This window comes from Mesoplodon densirostris, chromosome 9, assembly GCF_025265405.1.
Source record: "Mesoplodon densirostris isolate mMesDen1 chromosome 9, mMesDen1 primary haplotype, whole genome shotgun sequence".
Taxonomy (NCBI): Eukaryota; Metazoa; Chordata; class Mammalia; order Artiodactyla; family Ziphiidae; genus Mesoplodon; species Mesoplodon densirostris.
Window position 1 is genome coordinate 101,815,845 of NC_082669.1, and position 16,072 is coordinate 101,831,916.

General features: G+C 44.9%; 2 gene segments (V, D, J or C); both read left to right on the forward strand.

Moving 5' to 3' along the window:
* Positions 1 to 3,897: 3,897 nt before the first annotated feature.
* LOC132495821 (T cell receptor beta variable 9-like) lies at positions 3,898 to 4,482 on the forward strand. The segment is given in 2 exon segments: positions 3,898 to 3,952; positions 4,081 to 4,482. Coding segments are annotated over 2 exon segments (451 nt in total).
* Positions 4,483 to 7,798: 3,316 nt separating this feature from the next.
* Positions 7,799 to 16,072, forward strand: part of LOC132495671 (T cell receptor beta constant 1-like) — a 144,651-nt gene continuing 136,377 nt past the window's right edge. The window contains 2 exon segments of the C gene segment in view: positions 7,799 to 7,847; positions 7,934 to 8,232. Of these exon segments, the coding sequence occupies positions 7,799 to 7,847; positions 7,934 to 8,232 (348 nt within the window).

The following is a 16,072-nucleotide window of genomic DNA, read 5'->3' on the forward strand; positions in this document are numbered from 1 at the left end:
GGTTTGCTTTATATAATTTAGGGAGAAGAAATGGAGATTTGGGGAAAGTCTAGGACAGAAAATATGGCTGAGATGCTTGAGAACAGAGCTAGAGCTACAAAATAAGTAAAAACTGTGTTATTTGTAACACGATCTCTTTCCTCCTCCCTGCCAAGGTCTTCAATCACCAGAAAATACTAAGCCAGGCCTTATAACAACCAGCATCACCTGGGGGCTGGTGCAGGTGAGGTCATCACCACCCAGATGATGTGATGATGGTGTGAGAAGCCTGGACATGATTCTGACTTGTTCCTTCTTGACCTCTTACCCCAGTCCCGCCTCCTCGGGGCAAAGACGGGTGCCTCCCGCCCAGAGACGAGGGCAGGCCTCCCCTGATTATAAGCAGGCAAGGGCTCCCCACATCAATTCTGTCTCCCTGGAATCGCTTTTTAACACTTCACCGCCCAGATGCTATTTGGTCCAGAGCATCAGGATGCGTGACACTCTGTGACCAAATATCCCTGTAAAATTCCCGGAAACACCGATGCCTTTTCAATCCTCTGCATCTGCCCTTGCTCTTCCCATGGCCTAGGGGGCCCTCCCTCCTCCTGAAACAGGATCAGGCACTGCTCATCTTTCAAGCACTGGCTCGGACATGCCTTCCTCTTTGCTTTTTATCCTGACATTCACGGCTCTATACTATTGATTAGTTTGCTCAGGCTGCCATATTAAAATACCACACGGGCTTCCCTGGTGGCGCAGTGGTTGAGAGTCCGCCTGCCGATGCAGGGGACACGGGTTCGTGCCCCGGTCCGGGAAGATCCCACATGACGCGGAGCGGCTGGGCCCGTGAGCCATGGCTGCTGAGCCTGCGCATCAGGAGCCTGTGCTCCGCAACGGGAGAGGCCACGACAGTGAGAGGCCCACGTACCGCAAAAAAAAAAAAAAAAAAAAAAAAATACCACAGACTGTGTGGCTTAAACAACAGATATTTATTTTCTCACAGTTCTGGAGGCCTGAAGTCCAAGATCAAGGTGCCAGGGTTGGTTTCTGGTGAGAACTCTGTTTCCGGTTTGTAGACAGCTGCCTTCTCCCTGTGTCTTCACGTGGCCTCTCTGTGCTTCACAGAGAAAGAGCTCTCTTGTGTCACCTCCTCTTCTTCTAAGGGCACCCGTCATGTTTTATTAGAGTCCCACCCTTATAATGTTATTTACCCTTAACTACCTCCCTCAAAGCCCTAAGTCCAGATACATTCACAGTGGGGCTTAGGGCTTCAACATATGAATTTCGGGGAGACACAATTTCATCTATAAAAACTACCTTGCTCCCTTTACTTTCATAGGAAAAGCTAAGTGTGTATATACTGGGGTTGGCCAAAAAGTTCATTTGGTGAATGAATACATTGTTCAATAAAATTCTTGGTGAAAATGAAAAATGTGTCTTTTATTTTTACTTAAAACTGAATGAACTTTATTTTTACCAATATATAATTGATACCCTTTGACACCTGTGAAATGAATTAAGTAATGCCCACTTATATATAGCTGCGTGGAATACTTTTTTCCCAGCACAACTCAGGTATTTATCCTAGTGTATGAACAACTGGACCCAAGCCCAGGCTTCCAATTTGTGTGAACATTTTAACATTTTCTTTTCTGGGTATGTTTATGTCAGTGTTAAGTCTGATCATAATATTCCATATTCAGCCCTCTTCAAATCAAAGTACACTTGTTGATATAGTTCCCAGTGAGTACAGTGTAAAGTGTTAATGGAACGGTAAAATAGAATTAAAAAATATATATATATAGGTTTTATAGTTAAACGCGGGTTTGAATCCAAACTGCCCCTCTCTTGTAATTTCCCTAATCTCTCTGAACTATAACAATTTCAGAATTTGGAGTTGGGATGTTTTCAATCTCTTCTTTGCATTTGTCTGTATAGTTGATTTACATTGTTGTGTTAGTTTCAGGTGTACAGCTCAGTGATTCACACACACACACACACACACACATATATATGTATATATACTTTTTCAGATTCATTTCCCTTACAGGTCATTACAAAATATTGATTATTGTTCCCTGTGCTATTCAGTAGGTCCTTGTTGTTTATCTATTTTATTTATAGTAGTATGTACATGTTAATCCCAAACTCTTAATTCACCCCACCCCACCTTTCCCCTTTGGTAACCATGAGTTTTTTTCCTATGTCTGTGGGTCTATTTCTGTTTTGTAAAAGAGTTTATTTGTATCCTTTTTTCTGTAGATTCTACATATAAGCAATATCATATGATATTTGTCTTTCTCTGTCTGGCTTACTTTATTACTATGGTAATCTCTAGGTCCAGCCATGTTGCTGAAAATGGCATTATTTATTCTTTTTTATGGCTGAGTAATATTCCATTGTGTATAGATACCAGATCTTTATCCATTCATCTGCCCATGGACATTTAGGTTGCTTCCATATCTTGGCTAGTGTAAAAAGTGCCTTATGAACATTGGGGTGCATGTATCTTTTCAAATTATAGTTTTGTCAGGATTTATGCCCAGGAATGGGATTGCAGGATTATACGGTAACTCTATCTTTAGATTTTAAGAAACCTCCATAATATTCTTATAGTGGCTGTACCAATTTACATTCCCACCAACAGTGTATGAGGGTTCCATTTTCTCCACACCCTGTCCAGCATTTATTATTTGTAGACTTTCTGATGATAGTTATTCTGACCGATGTGAGGTGTTACCTCATTATAGTTTTGATTTGCATTTCTCTGATAATTAGTGATGTTGAGCATATTTCATGTGCCTTTTGGCCATCTGTATGTCTTCTTTGGAGAAATGTCCAGGTAGGTCTTCTGCTGACATGTTTGTTTATTTCAGGATTTTATGAGTTCAGAAATAAATGGGATAATATACATAAAACCTCTTTATAAAATGCACTACCTAGAATTTGGTAATACTTAATTTAAATATAAAATCTGGAAACTATGGACCCAATTAGTCAGAAGGAGCTATGGAATACATGTTTCCATCCTGGTTTCACTTGAAATCATCAGAGTGTTTATTTTTATGCCCGTATTATTCCATCTTAGCATACTGCCATCATTGCAATGGTGCAGCAAGTATTTGCTTCTTAATGGAAATGGATCATACAATCTTTTACCTCCACAGGCTAAGAGTGGATTTGAAGATCAACCCTAATTCAGCCAGGCTGGGAAGGCAGTAGAACAGGGGTGGGTGTGTGTGTGTGTGTAGTGGTTTGCAGGTGGGGTTGTAGGGAATTTCTATTCTTGATTTAGACAGAAGCTGTAAATCCATGATACCGTGGACAGTTGGCCACTCGGAGGCACTGTGGGCCCAGGGTACTCATGGCGCTGTTGATGGGGTTGACAGTCACCCAGGAGAGGGCAGCTTAAGGGAACCTTGGCTACATGCCTGCATCAGGGGGCCTGGTTGACTTCACTGAGTGGTCCCAGGATAGGAGGAGCCAGCACAGACTTTTCACTACTCAGGGAAGTGGAGATGCATCTTGAGCCTCAGGATGCGCCAAGCAGGTGTCTCCGGGAGACCGCAAAGGAGGTGGAGGGTGAAGGGGTGGGGATGGCTGGGGAGGGCTGGGTGATTGTTGTCAGGCAGGGGCAGGCAGAGGAGAACAAGTGTGTCGTGGGCACATGGGGATGTGGCGATGGTACTCACCTCACACCCACCCTTTGCTGAGGGGCTGTGCAGGACAGGGAATGGCATAGAGTAGCCGGCCTGGGTCTTGCCAAGGGGTGCAGTGGACCAGGAGGCAGCCTTCAGAGACATCAGGGTAGTGACATCATGGGCAAATCTCCTCCCAGGGAAACAGGAGGTTCAGCTCTTTAGACCACTCACCCCAGGAGACCCGCCCCGAGCTAGGAGTTGTTTGGTTCCTGACGCTGCCATGGACTCCAGGCTCCTCTGCTGTGTGGCTCTTTGTCTCCTGGGAGCAGGTGAGTCCTGGGCACAGTGTGGAAGCTTCTGATATGCCTTTGCCATCCCGAGATACAAGCCGATGAGGGCTGCAGCAGGGGGCTTCCCAGCGCTCTGCCCTCAGCTTTCTTCTGTCTCCCCGCAACAGGCCCAGTGGATTCTGGAGTCACCTAGACCCCAAACTATGATCAAATCAAGACAACAGCAAGAGACACTGAGATGTTCCCTTGTCTCTGGACACCTCTCTGTGTCCTGGTACCAACAGGCCCTGGGCCAGGGCCATCAGTTCCCAGCTGAGTATTACAGAGGGGAAGAGAGAGGAAAAGGAAACATCCTAGATAGATTCTCAGGTCAACAGTTCAGTGACTCTAGCTCTGAGCCTGACTTGAGCTCCTTGGAGCTGACGGAGGTGGCCCTGTATCTCTGTGCCAGCAGCCAAGATGCAGCCCTGCATGATCAGCTGCCTCTGGTACAAAAACATTCCTGCCCTAGCTCAGGAAGCGGCCGCGAGGGCGTTGACTGCCAGCCAGCCAGTCCCAGGGCCTGGTAAAGCAGACAGCCTTTCCCAGATATTATTTCTTTGATATGTATGAACACTCCCAAAAAGCATGCATAATAAGTATTATTTTACCTGTTTGTATATCTGAGGAGAAGTGTCTGCCCAGATCTCATATTTCATACCTGTCAGAGCAAGGAATCAGACTCAGGTCTGTCCTCAACACCTGTGGTCCCTGCCCTATAGAACAGTCCCCCCATAGAACAAATATATATGTGTGTGTGTGTGTGTGTGTGTGTGTGTGTATATATATGTGTGTATATATGTGTGTGTATATGTGTGTGTATATATGTGTGTGTATATATGTGTGTGTATATATGTGTGTGTGTGTGTGTATATGTGTGTGTGTATATGTATGTGTGTGTGTGTGTGTATATATATATATATATATATATATAATTTAAGGGAGTTGGTTCACATTTTTTTTAAGGCTGGTAAGTCTAAAATCTGCAGCTGGGCTGGTGGTACTAGAGATCCAGGGAGAGCTGATGTTTAAGTTCAAAGGCTGTTAGGCAGAAGGAACTGATGTTCCAGTGAAGGCCATCAGCTGGACAATTCTCTCTTACCTGGGAAGATTAGGCTTTCTGTTCTATTCATGTCTTCGACTGATTGGATGTGGCGCACCTACATTATGGAAAGTCATCTGCTTTCCTAGCTAAAATGTTAATCTAATCTAATATTAAAGTCTGCCTATTCACATGTTAATCTCTTCCAAAAACACCCTAACAGGAACACCCAGAATAGTGTTTAACTAAATACTTGTGGCCCAGCCAAGTTGACACATTACATTAGCCATCACACCATCTTCCAAGGTTGCATAAAAATTTAGTAAAGCATGAAGTACCTGACACATAACAGGACTCTGCATGTCTTGACTCCCTTTGCTAATCTCTGACAGCCTCTTCCACCGTTTCCCAGGGGCAAAGTTAGAGATGGACATATTTTGCCTGTAGTTGAGGGCTTCAGAAGTCACAGAAAGGTGAATATTTATGCCTGTTGATTCATTACGTGAAATTAACCAGAGCATGTAATATACATCCCTCATCAGGCATTTTTAAATCAACTTTGTTGACGGATGAATTATAGTTAAGCCTTGAACAATGTGGAGTTGAGCAGAGGCTAGGGGTTCTGAGCCACCCCCAAGCCCACAGTCAAAAATTTACATATAACTTCACACTTGAATGTCCATATCCACGGTTCTGCATCTGAAGATTCAACTAACTACAGATCCTGCAGTACTGTAGTATGTATTTATTAAAAAGTGGACCCACACAGTTCAAACCTGTGTTGTTCAAGGATCAACTGTATATACAATAATCATTACACACTTTATAATTGACAGGTCAATGGTTTTGCTCAATATATACGTATATACCCATGTAATATCTACCCTATTAAGATATAGAAACATTTCCATCTCCCAGAAAGTTCCTTCATGCCCCTTTCCCATGCCCCTGTCCATCCCTGAAAACCAAATAAATGATTTCTGTTGCTATAGATTCATTTTGTTCAGGCATCTTTTTAGTGAAAATTTAAGGTCTCTAACCATTGAAACGATTCCTCTTTAGCACAGGGTTAAATATTTAAGACAGTTAGGTGCTACTGGAAAGTGTTATGGTTAAAAAAAGTGCTTGAAATCATGTGATACACAATATCCACTTCAGGGACAATCCTCACTGGGGATGGACAGTTTGATAAAATGACCATCAGAAGGTCTTGCCAGGTGGTAGAGGATGTTTTTATAAAATTTATTTATTCACTTATAGAAATTTCTTTTCTCATGCACCCATTCCCAGAAATCATTTTATAATGATATTTTGATAGGAAGTCATCATCTCCCAGGAAATTATTTTGAGATCCCATGAGACACACACAGAGCAAGGCTTCATGTTCACACACTGTGTGCTGGGCTGTGCAGACAACAGGCAGTAGCAATTTCGGTGAGACATCATTTCACGTCAGGAGAAGGGTTCCCTTGGCTTTTATCCTCAGTATCCAAGACACAGGCCTTGATCTGGAAAGTCCCCCTTTCTGTTCTGGCCTTGCCTGTGCACCGGTCTCCCGTGCTGTATGTCCTTCTGTCTCGTGGACTACGGAAGTCTGAGCACAGATGTGGAACCACTCCGGGGCTTGCCAGGCCCCAAATCAAGGCTTCTTGCTGTGATTACATCACGATCCTTCTTTGCTTCTGACTTTAGTTTCTGTGTCTTTCTCGCCCAGACCCCAGGAATGCCGAGTCACCAAGACCCCAGACATGTGGTCATGCTCAAGGGAAACCAGCACATCAGGAAGTACCCACAGGTCCAAAATCATGTACTCAGGACCAGCTACATAATTTGCAGGGCCTGTGATTCAAAACTTATTTAGAATGAATATCACGGCAGCAGAGCATTGCAGCAAGTACGAGGTCCTTCTCAGTGTGGGGTTATGTGCAACAAGATACAGTTTGGGGCTCTATGATATTTGTGACTCAGTTAATGGCAGATGCTACACCAGAAGGTATTCCCCATGGAATGGATGTCTCAGGTAAAAACAGAGCATCTTTCATCTACCCTGGAGTCTTCCACCTCTCACCCCGTCCCTCCCACGTCTGTATTCCTCTGTGCTAACATGTCATCTGCGGTGCTGGGCAACCATCTCTCCACAAAGGAAGGTCGGTCATAGGCATGATGTGGTTCTGCTGCTGCTAGATGTCCCCATCCTGACACAGGAAGCACGTGCTCAGGTGACCATGAAGGAGTTGCAGCTGCATTTGCCAGCTGCCCCTGTCGGCGAATTGACGAGAAATAGAACCAAACGATTCCTCAAATGTTGATGAGCCTGAGGTTGGGAAACCAGATACCAGAAGAATCACTGTAGGCGGAAGGACAGGACCAGGACTGTGATCAATTAAACAAAGTAAAAACAGACACTTGAAGAGTATTTGGGTTGCATGAGTCATAAAGGGCAGCAGGAAGCCATAAAGATTTTCCCCGAAATTCAAAACTAGATTAGATAAATGAAACCAATATACGTATTAATGAAGAATTCTCTCTGGGATAAAATACACATAAAGTTACAAAGTGTTTTACAGAAAAGTTAACAAAACTTGTAAGACAAGCATCCATTCAGAGGAACACGTTCTTCCTGTTCTGAGCTGTTCACTGGAGGTTCATGTCTGATTTCAGCCTCTGGGGGAAGGGGCATGGCCCCCTGTGACGGGTTGGCTCTGGGGCCTGGCAGGGACAGTGACACCTCAGAATGACTCCCTGGAGAGCCCCTCTCCCCTCTCATCAACACACAGAAGACCCCTCTGCCTGCGCGCCCCGCCATGGGCATCAGCCTCCTGTGCTGTGTGGCCTTCTGTCTTCTGCAGGCAGGTGAGTCCCGGGCAGGGGTCCCTTTCGGGGTCCCAGCACCAAGCATGTCCCCTGTGTCTGCAGCATCAGCTTCTCCTTCTCCACAGGTCCGGGGAATGCTGGTGTCACTCAGGACCCAAAATTCCGGGTCCTGAGGACAGGACAGAGCACGACCCTGAAATGTGCCCAGGATCTGGACCACTACTATATGTACTGGTACCGACAAGACCTGGGACACAGGCTGAGGCTGATCTATTACTCATCTGACACTGGCACCACCAACAAAGGAGATGTCCCCAATGGGTACAGCGTCTCCAGATCAAACCTCGAGAACTTCCCTCTCACGCTGGCGTCTGCCACCCCCTCCCAGACGTCTGTGTACCTCTGCGCCAGCAGTTATTCCACGGCACTGCACGGCCACCTCCTCTCTGCACAAAAAGGCAGGGGAGGCCCTGCACCCCGGGACTCAGCAGAGCCCCTTGCAGGCTCCTAGCACCTGGAGCCTTGGAGCCCTGGGTGCCAGGTGCCTGCAGTGTGACCCTCAGTGTGTGGTCTCGGCCGGCCCAGACCGACTCCATGGCCTTGCAGACATGTGTCCACCGTTACTCTCTGTCTTTCCTCTGCAGCTGCCCTGTGAGCAGAAAGATGCTGCCCCAGCTCTGACTCCCAGCCATCAGCCTGAGTCTGAGACCTCCAGGAGGGAATGTTATTGGTAAATCACATACACCTAGATCCTCTTGTCTCTCCCCAGGCATCTCATTTCTGTTTCTCTGGAAGGTCCTCCCCCAGACTGGCCCTTACGTGCTCTCTGCTCTTTCCTGCCTTTCCCTGGTGCGGCAGGTCTTCCCACCCACCTGACCTCAGGTCTCCGGCCCTCTCTACTCCGGCCAGGCTGCTGCTGCCTTATCTGGGTCATGTCCCTTCCCATCTCAGAGACGTCAAAAGCTACTTCCTCTGCACTGGACACAGACCATTCCTTCTGCTGTGATTAACTCCTGCCCATGTTCCTGTTCAAGGTCCCACTGGGTGGTCAGGCAATTCTGGGCACACCTGTTTCCCAGGAGAATTGTGAACACGGTCGGGGAGTCTCTGTTCGAGCTTTTCCAGGTCCGGACTATAAACTTTCCCCTTGTTACTGTGGATTACGCCTCCTTCCTACTCATAAGCGGGCCTCCGTCTTCTGTGTGTGTGTGTGATGATTACAAGTATGTTCTTCCTTACTGTCTCCAACTTCTGTCCCCACAGGCCACACAGGAGCCGGACTGTCCCAGTCCCCCAGGCACAGGGCCACAGGGAGGGGCCAAGCTGTAGTTCTCAGGTGTGACCCAATTTCTGGTCATGTTTTCCTTTCTTGGACTGACAGACACTGGGGCAGGGCCCAGAGCTTTCAAAACAAGGATGCACCAGAGGCATCGGGGATGCCTAATGATTGGTTCCCCGCTGAGAGACCTGAGGGCTCGTACTCCCATCTGAAGATCCAGCCAGTGGAGCCTGGGGACTCGGCCGTGTATCTCTGTGCCAGCAGCTTAATCAAACGGTGTCACATAGTCGCTTCCTTCTTGTTCACAAACCTCATCCTCTCTCCTTGCAGTTCCTGGAGACCTTAAATAGGCTGTTGTTTGCTTTCCATTCACCAAAAACAAAAAGAGGTTGATGTGGACGTCAGCTGTTCTCTGGATAGAAAGAGACCACAGGTTAACTCCTGAAATACTGCGGCTGTAAATGTTGGTGGATAGAAATCATTATGGCTCCTGTGTTCTAGGAGTCCCAGGGCCAGCTCAGTGCTCCAAGGCAAGGACCCAAAGTCCCGGACATAACAGTCTTCCATGGGACCTTCAGGGGGCTGCCCAAATACGTGGCTTTGGTTGCCTGTCTGTGCAGTGAGCAGAATCTCCTCTGTGCTTGTGGTTGGCATCTGGAAAGTTTTCAACTACCTCCTGGGGCATATTCTTTCTTCTAAAGCCTCGTCTGTCCCTGTCACATTGGAAGTTTTCCACAACATAGCATCAAGACTCTCTTCCTGTTTTATTTCATTTTATTTTATTTTTTGCAGTACACGGGCCTCTCACTGTTGTGGCCTCTCCCGTTGCGGAGCACAGGCTCCGGACACACAGGCTCAGCAGCCATGGCTCACGGGCCCAGCCACTCCGCGGCACGTGGGATCTTCCCAGACTGGGGCACGAACCCGTGTCCCCTGCATCGGCAGGCGGACTCTCAACCACTGCGCCACCAGGGAAACCCTCTCTTCCTGTTTTAAGTAAAGTCCTTACTACTTTTGTGCCAGTTAATTGACAAACAATGTTGAAAACAATAAGACTTCATTTCCTCTGCCTCATTTCAGCAGCCCACTTTATTTTGTTTTCATGTTTTCACTGCTCCAGTCCTGACAGGTACCCTAGAGCATACTTTTACAACCTCTCCAGTTTCATCTTGATTCCCTGAGTAAATCTGTTCTTAAGAGACTGTTTAATTTCATGCCCTAGCCTTTCAATTTGAAATAATTTCCCTGAAATCTTTACCTTATTTTCTAATGCCCCTATCCCTTTTTATGTATTTGCTATATTATATATTGTTATAGATATTCATTATAAGTATAAACGCCTATATTGTAAATAACACCTTCCATCTATCTGTGGGCGAAGCTGCAGTTTGAATGTATGAAATCTAAGGCCCTGGTCAGAGTGGATATGATTATGGATCATGTCTTCTGGGAGTCCTAAGAGATAACCCAGCTCTGAGACTGGGATTGAATGTCACGGCCATGGTAGAGGCTCCCTGAGCCTTGCATAGCAGGTAAGGGGAGTGACAGTTGCCCCAGATCCACTTATCAGAAATTGTAGTGGCTCAGTACACCAAATTTCTTTCCCCAGGGAGTAAGCATCCATGGGAGGGAATTTTCCTGGTCTTTAACTGTGGCACCAGCAAAGCTCCCCTTGCTCTGTTGCCCTGTGCCTCTGGGGAGTGAGGAAAGCCAGGGCACACATGGGAATTCCCTGCTCTTGGAATCCCATTCCAAGGACTCCCTTTCTAGACTTCATCTTCAATTTTTTTTACATTTTTTCCCCATTTTTGCCACATGAACCTGGCAGATTCAGCCTCCTTATAATACTATTTTGTACCGAAGTTTTCACATCTCCTAAGACCTCTGCTTCTTCCAGAATCATCTCTTCCCTCCCTGCTGCTCAAATCAGCAGATGCACATTGTACAAGTTTTCATTTAGTGGAGACTGTCCCTTGCTGGTCTTAATTCCATCCATCCTTATTTCTCCATCAGATACTGTTTCCTCCATGATTGCTTAATGCCTTGTAAGAAGTTCTTATTTTTCTTACATTCCAATTTTACCTTTTATTCGTACACATTTGACCCCATCTCGAAGGTAATTTCATTATCTTCCCAGTCCTTTGCTAATCTATATTTTGGAGTTAACATTGTCTTTTATTTTCTTCAGCATTTTTATTTGTCTTTTGTAATGAAGGTAGAAGAACCTCCTTACACTTCAACGTCTGTGTTTTTCTTCCTACTTTAAACATTAAAGTAAGCATTAGTTTAACTAAACATTAGTTCCTTTAATTTCTCCCATTCTATCCCTCTCCCTTTCAGAAGATAATTTTAAGGGGGAAGAACTGAGTTGGCCTATGACTGCCAGATAATGCGATAGTGTTAAGCAGAATGAGGGTGGCCTATTAAGCATGATAACTCAAAGGAATAGTTTGGGTTAGAACTGGTGTTGGGATTAGGGTTGAAGGAAGTTGAGTATAAAAGGTGATCATGCAGACACTTCCAGCACCCCTTGGGCCACTGCAGAAGAAACAACGATGAAACTTCAGGTATTGGCCACAAGATGGCACTATGACGCCACCGAGATCTAAGGGGCTCTGGGCAGAGTCTGGGAGAGCAGCCTGGGAGGAAAAGGGTTAAGAAAAACTTAGGCGTGGATCCACTACTCCACAGCTGTTGAAGAAGTTTTCAGTTATTGCCCAACTACCTACAGCTATGGAAGAAGTGGGAGGCCCCTCTAAACTGTAATGAGATCCACAGTTGAAAGATTTGGGCGAAGCAGCCTTGATGTCAGGGGCAGGTGCAAACAAGGAGCAACTGTGTCAGAGGAATACAGGAAACCCAGGGGGCGGAGTGCACCCAAAAGTCAGTGCATCGCAGCCCCACTCCATCTCCCCTGCAGGCACGCTAAGCAACGTCTAGGAGAGGAGACGCTGACCTCACCTGAGCCAAGTCACAGGGGATCCTCCCGGGGCAGGGAGAATCTGCAGGGGTAGGGGGAGTGACATCCCAGGCAGACCCACCTGGCCACTGAAGAGGAGCCCCCCAGCTCCCTCTCTCAGGCCTGTGGATCAGAGCATTTAGTGCGGACGGCCCTCTTCTCGCCCTCACCCTGCCATGAGCCCCAACCTCTTTTGTGTGATTCTTTGTCTGCTGGTGGCAGGTGAGTTCGGAACTCAGCTGAAACCTCTGCTGTGGGTTTACAGAGCCCCAGCTCCAAGGCTTTCCCTTTCCTTTGCAGATCCAGGTTACTCCTGAGCCTTGTCTTTACTGTGTGTCTGCCTCTTCAGCAGGTCCCACGGATGCAGCAGTCACCCAGAAGCCAAGATACCATATTATACGAGCAGGAAACAAGATGGTCCTGGAATGTTCTCAGCATGTGAACCATTTGGGAATGTTCTGGTATCGGCAAGATCCGGGACGGGGGCCAAGGCTGATCCATTATTCAAATGGCGTTGGTAGTACTGGTGAAGGGGATGTCACGGAGGGGTACAGTGTCTCCTGAAACAAGAATGAACATTTCCCCCTGACCCTGGAGTCGGCCAGCACCAACCAGACCTCCCTGTACCTCTGTGCCAGCAGTGAATCCACAGCACGGCACAGTCAGCTGCTCTGCACACAAAAAGCTCAGCCACAGGCGTGGGGTGGACACTTCTTCCTGAGGCCACGTCTCACCAGGGGAGAAAAACTGCTCATCTGAAGCTCTCACCAGACTAGTATGAACAGAGGTCCATCAGCATAAGGTGTGTGTGTGTGTGTGTGTGTGTGTGTGTGTGTGTGTGAGTGTGAGTGTGTGTGTGCGTGCTCTAATTTGAAAAGACACATGACCCCAATGTTCACTGCAGCACTATTTACAATAGCCAAGACATGGAAGCAACTTAAATGTCCACTGACAGCTGAATAGATAAAGAAGATGTGGTGCATATACACAATGGAATATTACTCAACCATTAAAAAAATGAAATGATGTCATTTGCAGCAACATCGATAGACTTAGAGATTATCATACAAAGTGAAGTCAGACAGAGGAAGACAAATATCATATGATATCACTTATACATGGAATCTAAGAAAGGATATAAATGAACTTATTTACAAAACAGAAATAGACTCACAGACATGGAAAACAAACTTATGGTTACCAGAGGGGATAGGAGGGTTGGGGGGGGCAGGGATAAATTAAGAGTTTGGGATTAACATATACACACTACTATGTATAAAATAGACAAACAACAAGCACCTACTGTATAGCACAGGGAACTATATGCAATGTCTTGTAATAACCTATAATGGAAAAGAATCTGAAAAAGATTATATGTATGCATATATAACTGAATCTCTTTGCTGAACACCTGAAGCTAACACAATATTGTAAATTAATTATACTTCAATTTAAAAATGGTTAGAAAAAGTAAATGCAAATAGCACTTAGTGTTACGTCACTCAATTCAGAATATTCTGGTAATTGAATAAAGCAGAGGAACAGCAGCATCTAACATGAAATTTATATTTCACTTTCTTTTTCAGTGCAGAACTAAGCAGAAAGCAGCCAGGCAGCTTTAAATTCCCTGAGTGATCTGGGGCTCTCCAAGCTTGAAACTGTGACACAAAGTTGCCTGGGGCTCGTTGAATACCAAGCAAGAATTCTTTGGAGAAAAACAATTCTCAATAACAAATTATGAAACACATAAGTAAACAAACCACTTAGGGGAAATGTTAGTAGATGCATCAAACAGCAGCATTAAACCCTGAGATGATCAACTGTAGAATTATCAAAAAAAAAAAGATGACAAACTAAGTCTCTCCTGTGGGCATAGGGCAGTATTTTGCATCTTCTGAGGTTATAAGGTCTTTTGAGGTCACTGAGAACTTCTCACATTCTCAATATTTTATGCCTGTGACTGTTCCCGTCTTCTCTTATTTGTGTGTGATTTATTTCTAAGTTGAACTACATGCATAAAATTGTATATGATTCCCATCTTTTAGGCAATTTGTAAATTAAGAAAGAACCTCATTTTTATCATCCCTTTGGCTTGGATTAAAATCTATGAGCTTTTGGGGCTTTCCTGGTGGCGCAGTGGTTGAGAGTCCGCCTGCCAATGCAGGGAACACGGGTTCATGCCCTGGTCCGGGAAGATCCCACATGCCGTGGAGTGGCTAGGCCCGTGAGCCATGGCCGCTGAGCCTGCACGTCCGGAGCCTGTGCTCCGCAGCGGGAGAGGCCACAACAGTGAGAGGCCCGCATACCGCAAAAAAAAAAAAAAAAAAAAAAAAAAAAAAAAAAAAAATCTATGAGCTTTTCAATTTTTTTTTCTTGCAAAATATTACAAAATGATATTGGCAACAATTTATTCTCTCCCAGCCTGTATCCCTCCTCAGCTTCTTACAGGTGGAAGTCCATACACAAGAGCAGGGTTTCTTCACGTGGGATCCAGTAAGTCCAGGTCTGGGGGTCCATAGTTGGGCTTCACAGGAAGGGCAAACCCCATGTATTGCTCACCACTTGACGTGCCGTGCCATGTACACCCTGGGTTGGGGGAGCGCTGGCTGACCCAGGACCTGATTGCAGACAAGGGAGCAGGCTGTTTGCTGGGCAAAAACTCAACTCACTAATTGGCCAATCTGCTGATAGTCTAAATGGTGAAACTGATGAATGACCAATTTTGCCAAATTATGGCGTTTACAGCAGTTCAGGATGCTTGGAATGATTTCAACAGACTTTGAGGATTTTTTGTTGTTGTTGAAGTTTTTGTTTGGCTACAGCTTTCCTTCAGCCATTGATCCTCGGCTATTTCTGAGCAAACTTGTCAGTCCAGCTTAGTTTGAGGTCAAATTTGGATGTTGTAATACTTCAGTCCCTGAGACCTTCTCATGTTCTCAATATTTATGCATGGAATTGTTCCTGTCTTGTGTGTGATTCGTTTCTAAGGTGGACTACATGGAATACACACAATGAAATTGTATGTGACTCCCATCTCCTGTGTACTTGTTTATTAATGTTTTAGTCATACTTTATTTAAGGTGTAAATAGGGAGAAAAATGCTCAAATTAATACACATATTGCTTGGTAAATTTTTTTTTTTTTTTGGCTTGGTAAATTTTGTCAAAGGCATACACCAGTGCAACCATGACCGAAATCAAGATAAAGAACACTTCCACCACCCAAGAAAATTTCCTCATGCCTCTTCCCAATCAGTTTACTTCCCAGTGCTAACCACTTTTCTGACTTTTATGACTATAGTTTTGTCTATTCTTGAACTTCATATAAGTGGAACCACATAGGAAATACTCTGTTTTATTGACTTCTTGTTCTCAAAATTATTATTTCTGAAATGTACTCATATTGTTGTTTATCAGTACTTTTTTCTTTATAATACTGAGTAGTATTCCATTGTATATCGCAATTTGTTTATCCATCCTCCTATAGATGGATGAGTAGGTTGCTCCAGTTTTCCACTATTATGAATAAAACTGCTCTGAATATTTTTGTCCAAGTCTTCGTGGGTAAAAGCATTCATTTCTCTTAGGTATAAACATGAGTGGAACTATTGATTCACAGGGTAGAGGCATATTTGACTTTATTAGAAGCAGAGGCATATTTGACTTTATTAGAAGCAGTTGAATAGTTTTCCAAAGTGGCTGCACCAATTTAGAACACCAAGGGGTGGGGGTTCCCTTGACCCCCCGTTCACACCAACATGTGGTGTTCTTTTTATTGTTAGCCATTCTATTGTGTTTGTAGTGGTCTCATTTACACGTCACTGATCAGTAATGATATTTACTTTTTTCATATCTTCCTATCTCCTCTTATAAGGTGCCTGCTTTTGAATTTGTCCATCTTTAAAAATCAGGTTGTCTTTATATTATTGATTCGTAAGGGATATTTTAATATTCTAGATAGGAGTCTTTTGATCATTAAATAGCCTGAGTTGGTCTTCGCCCACAGTGGCTTGCCTTTTCACTTTTT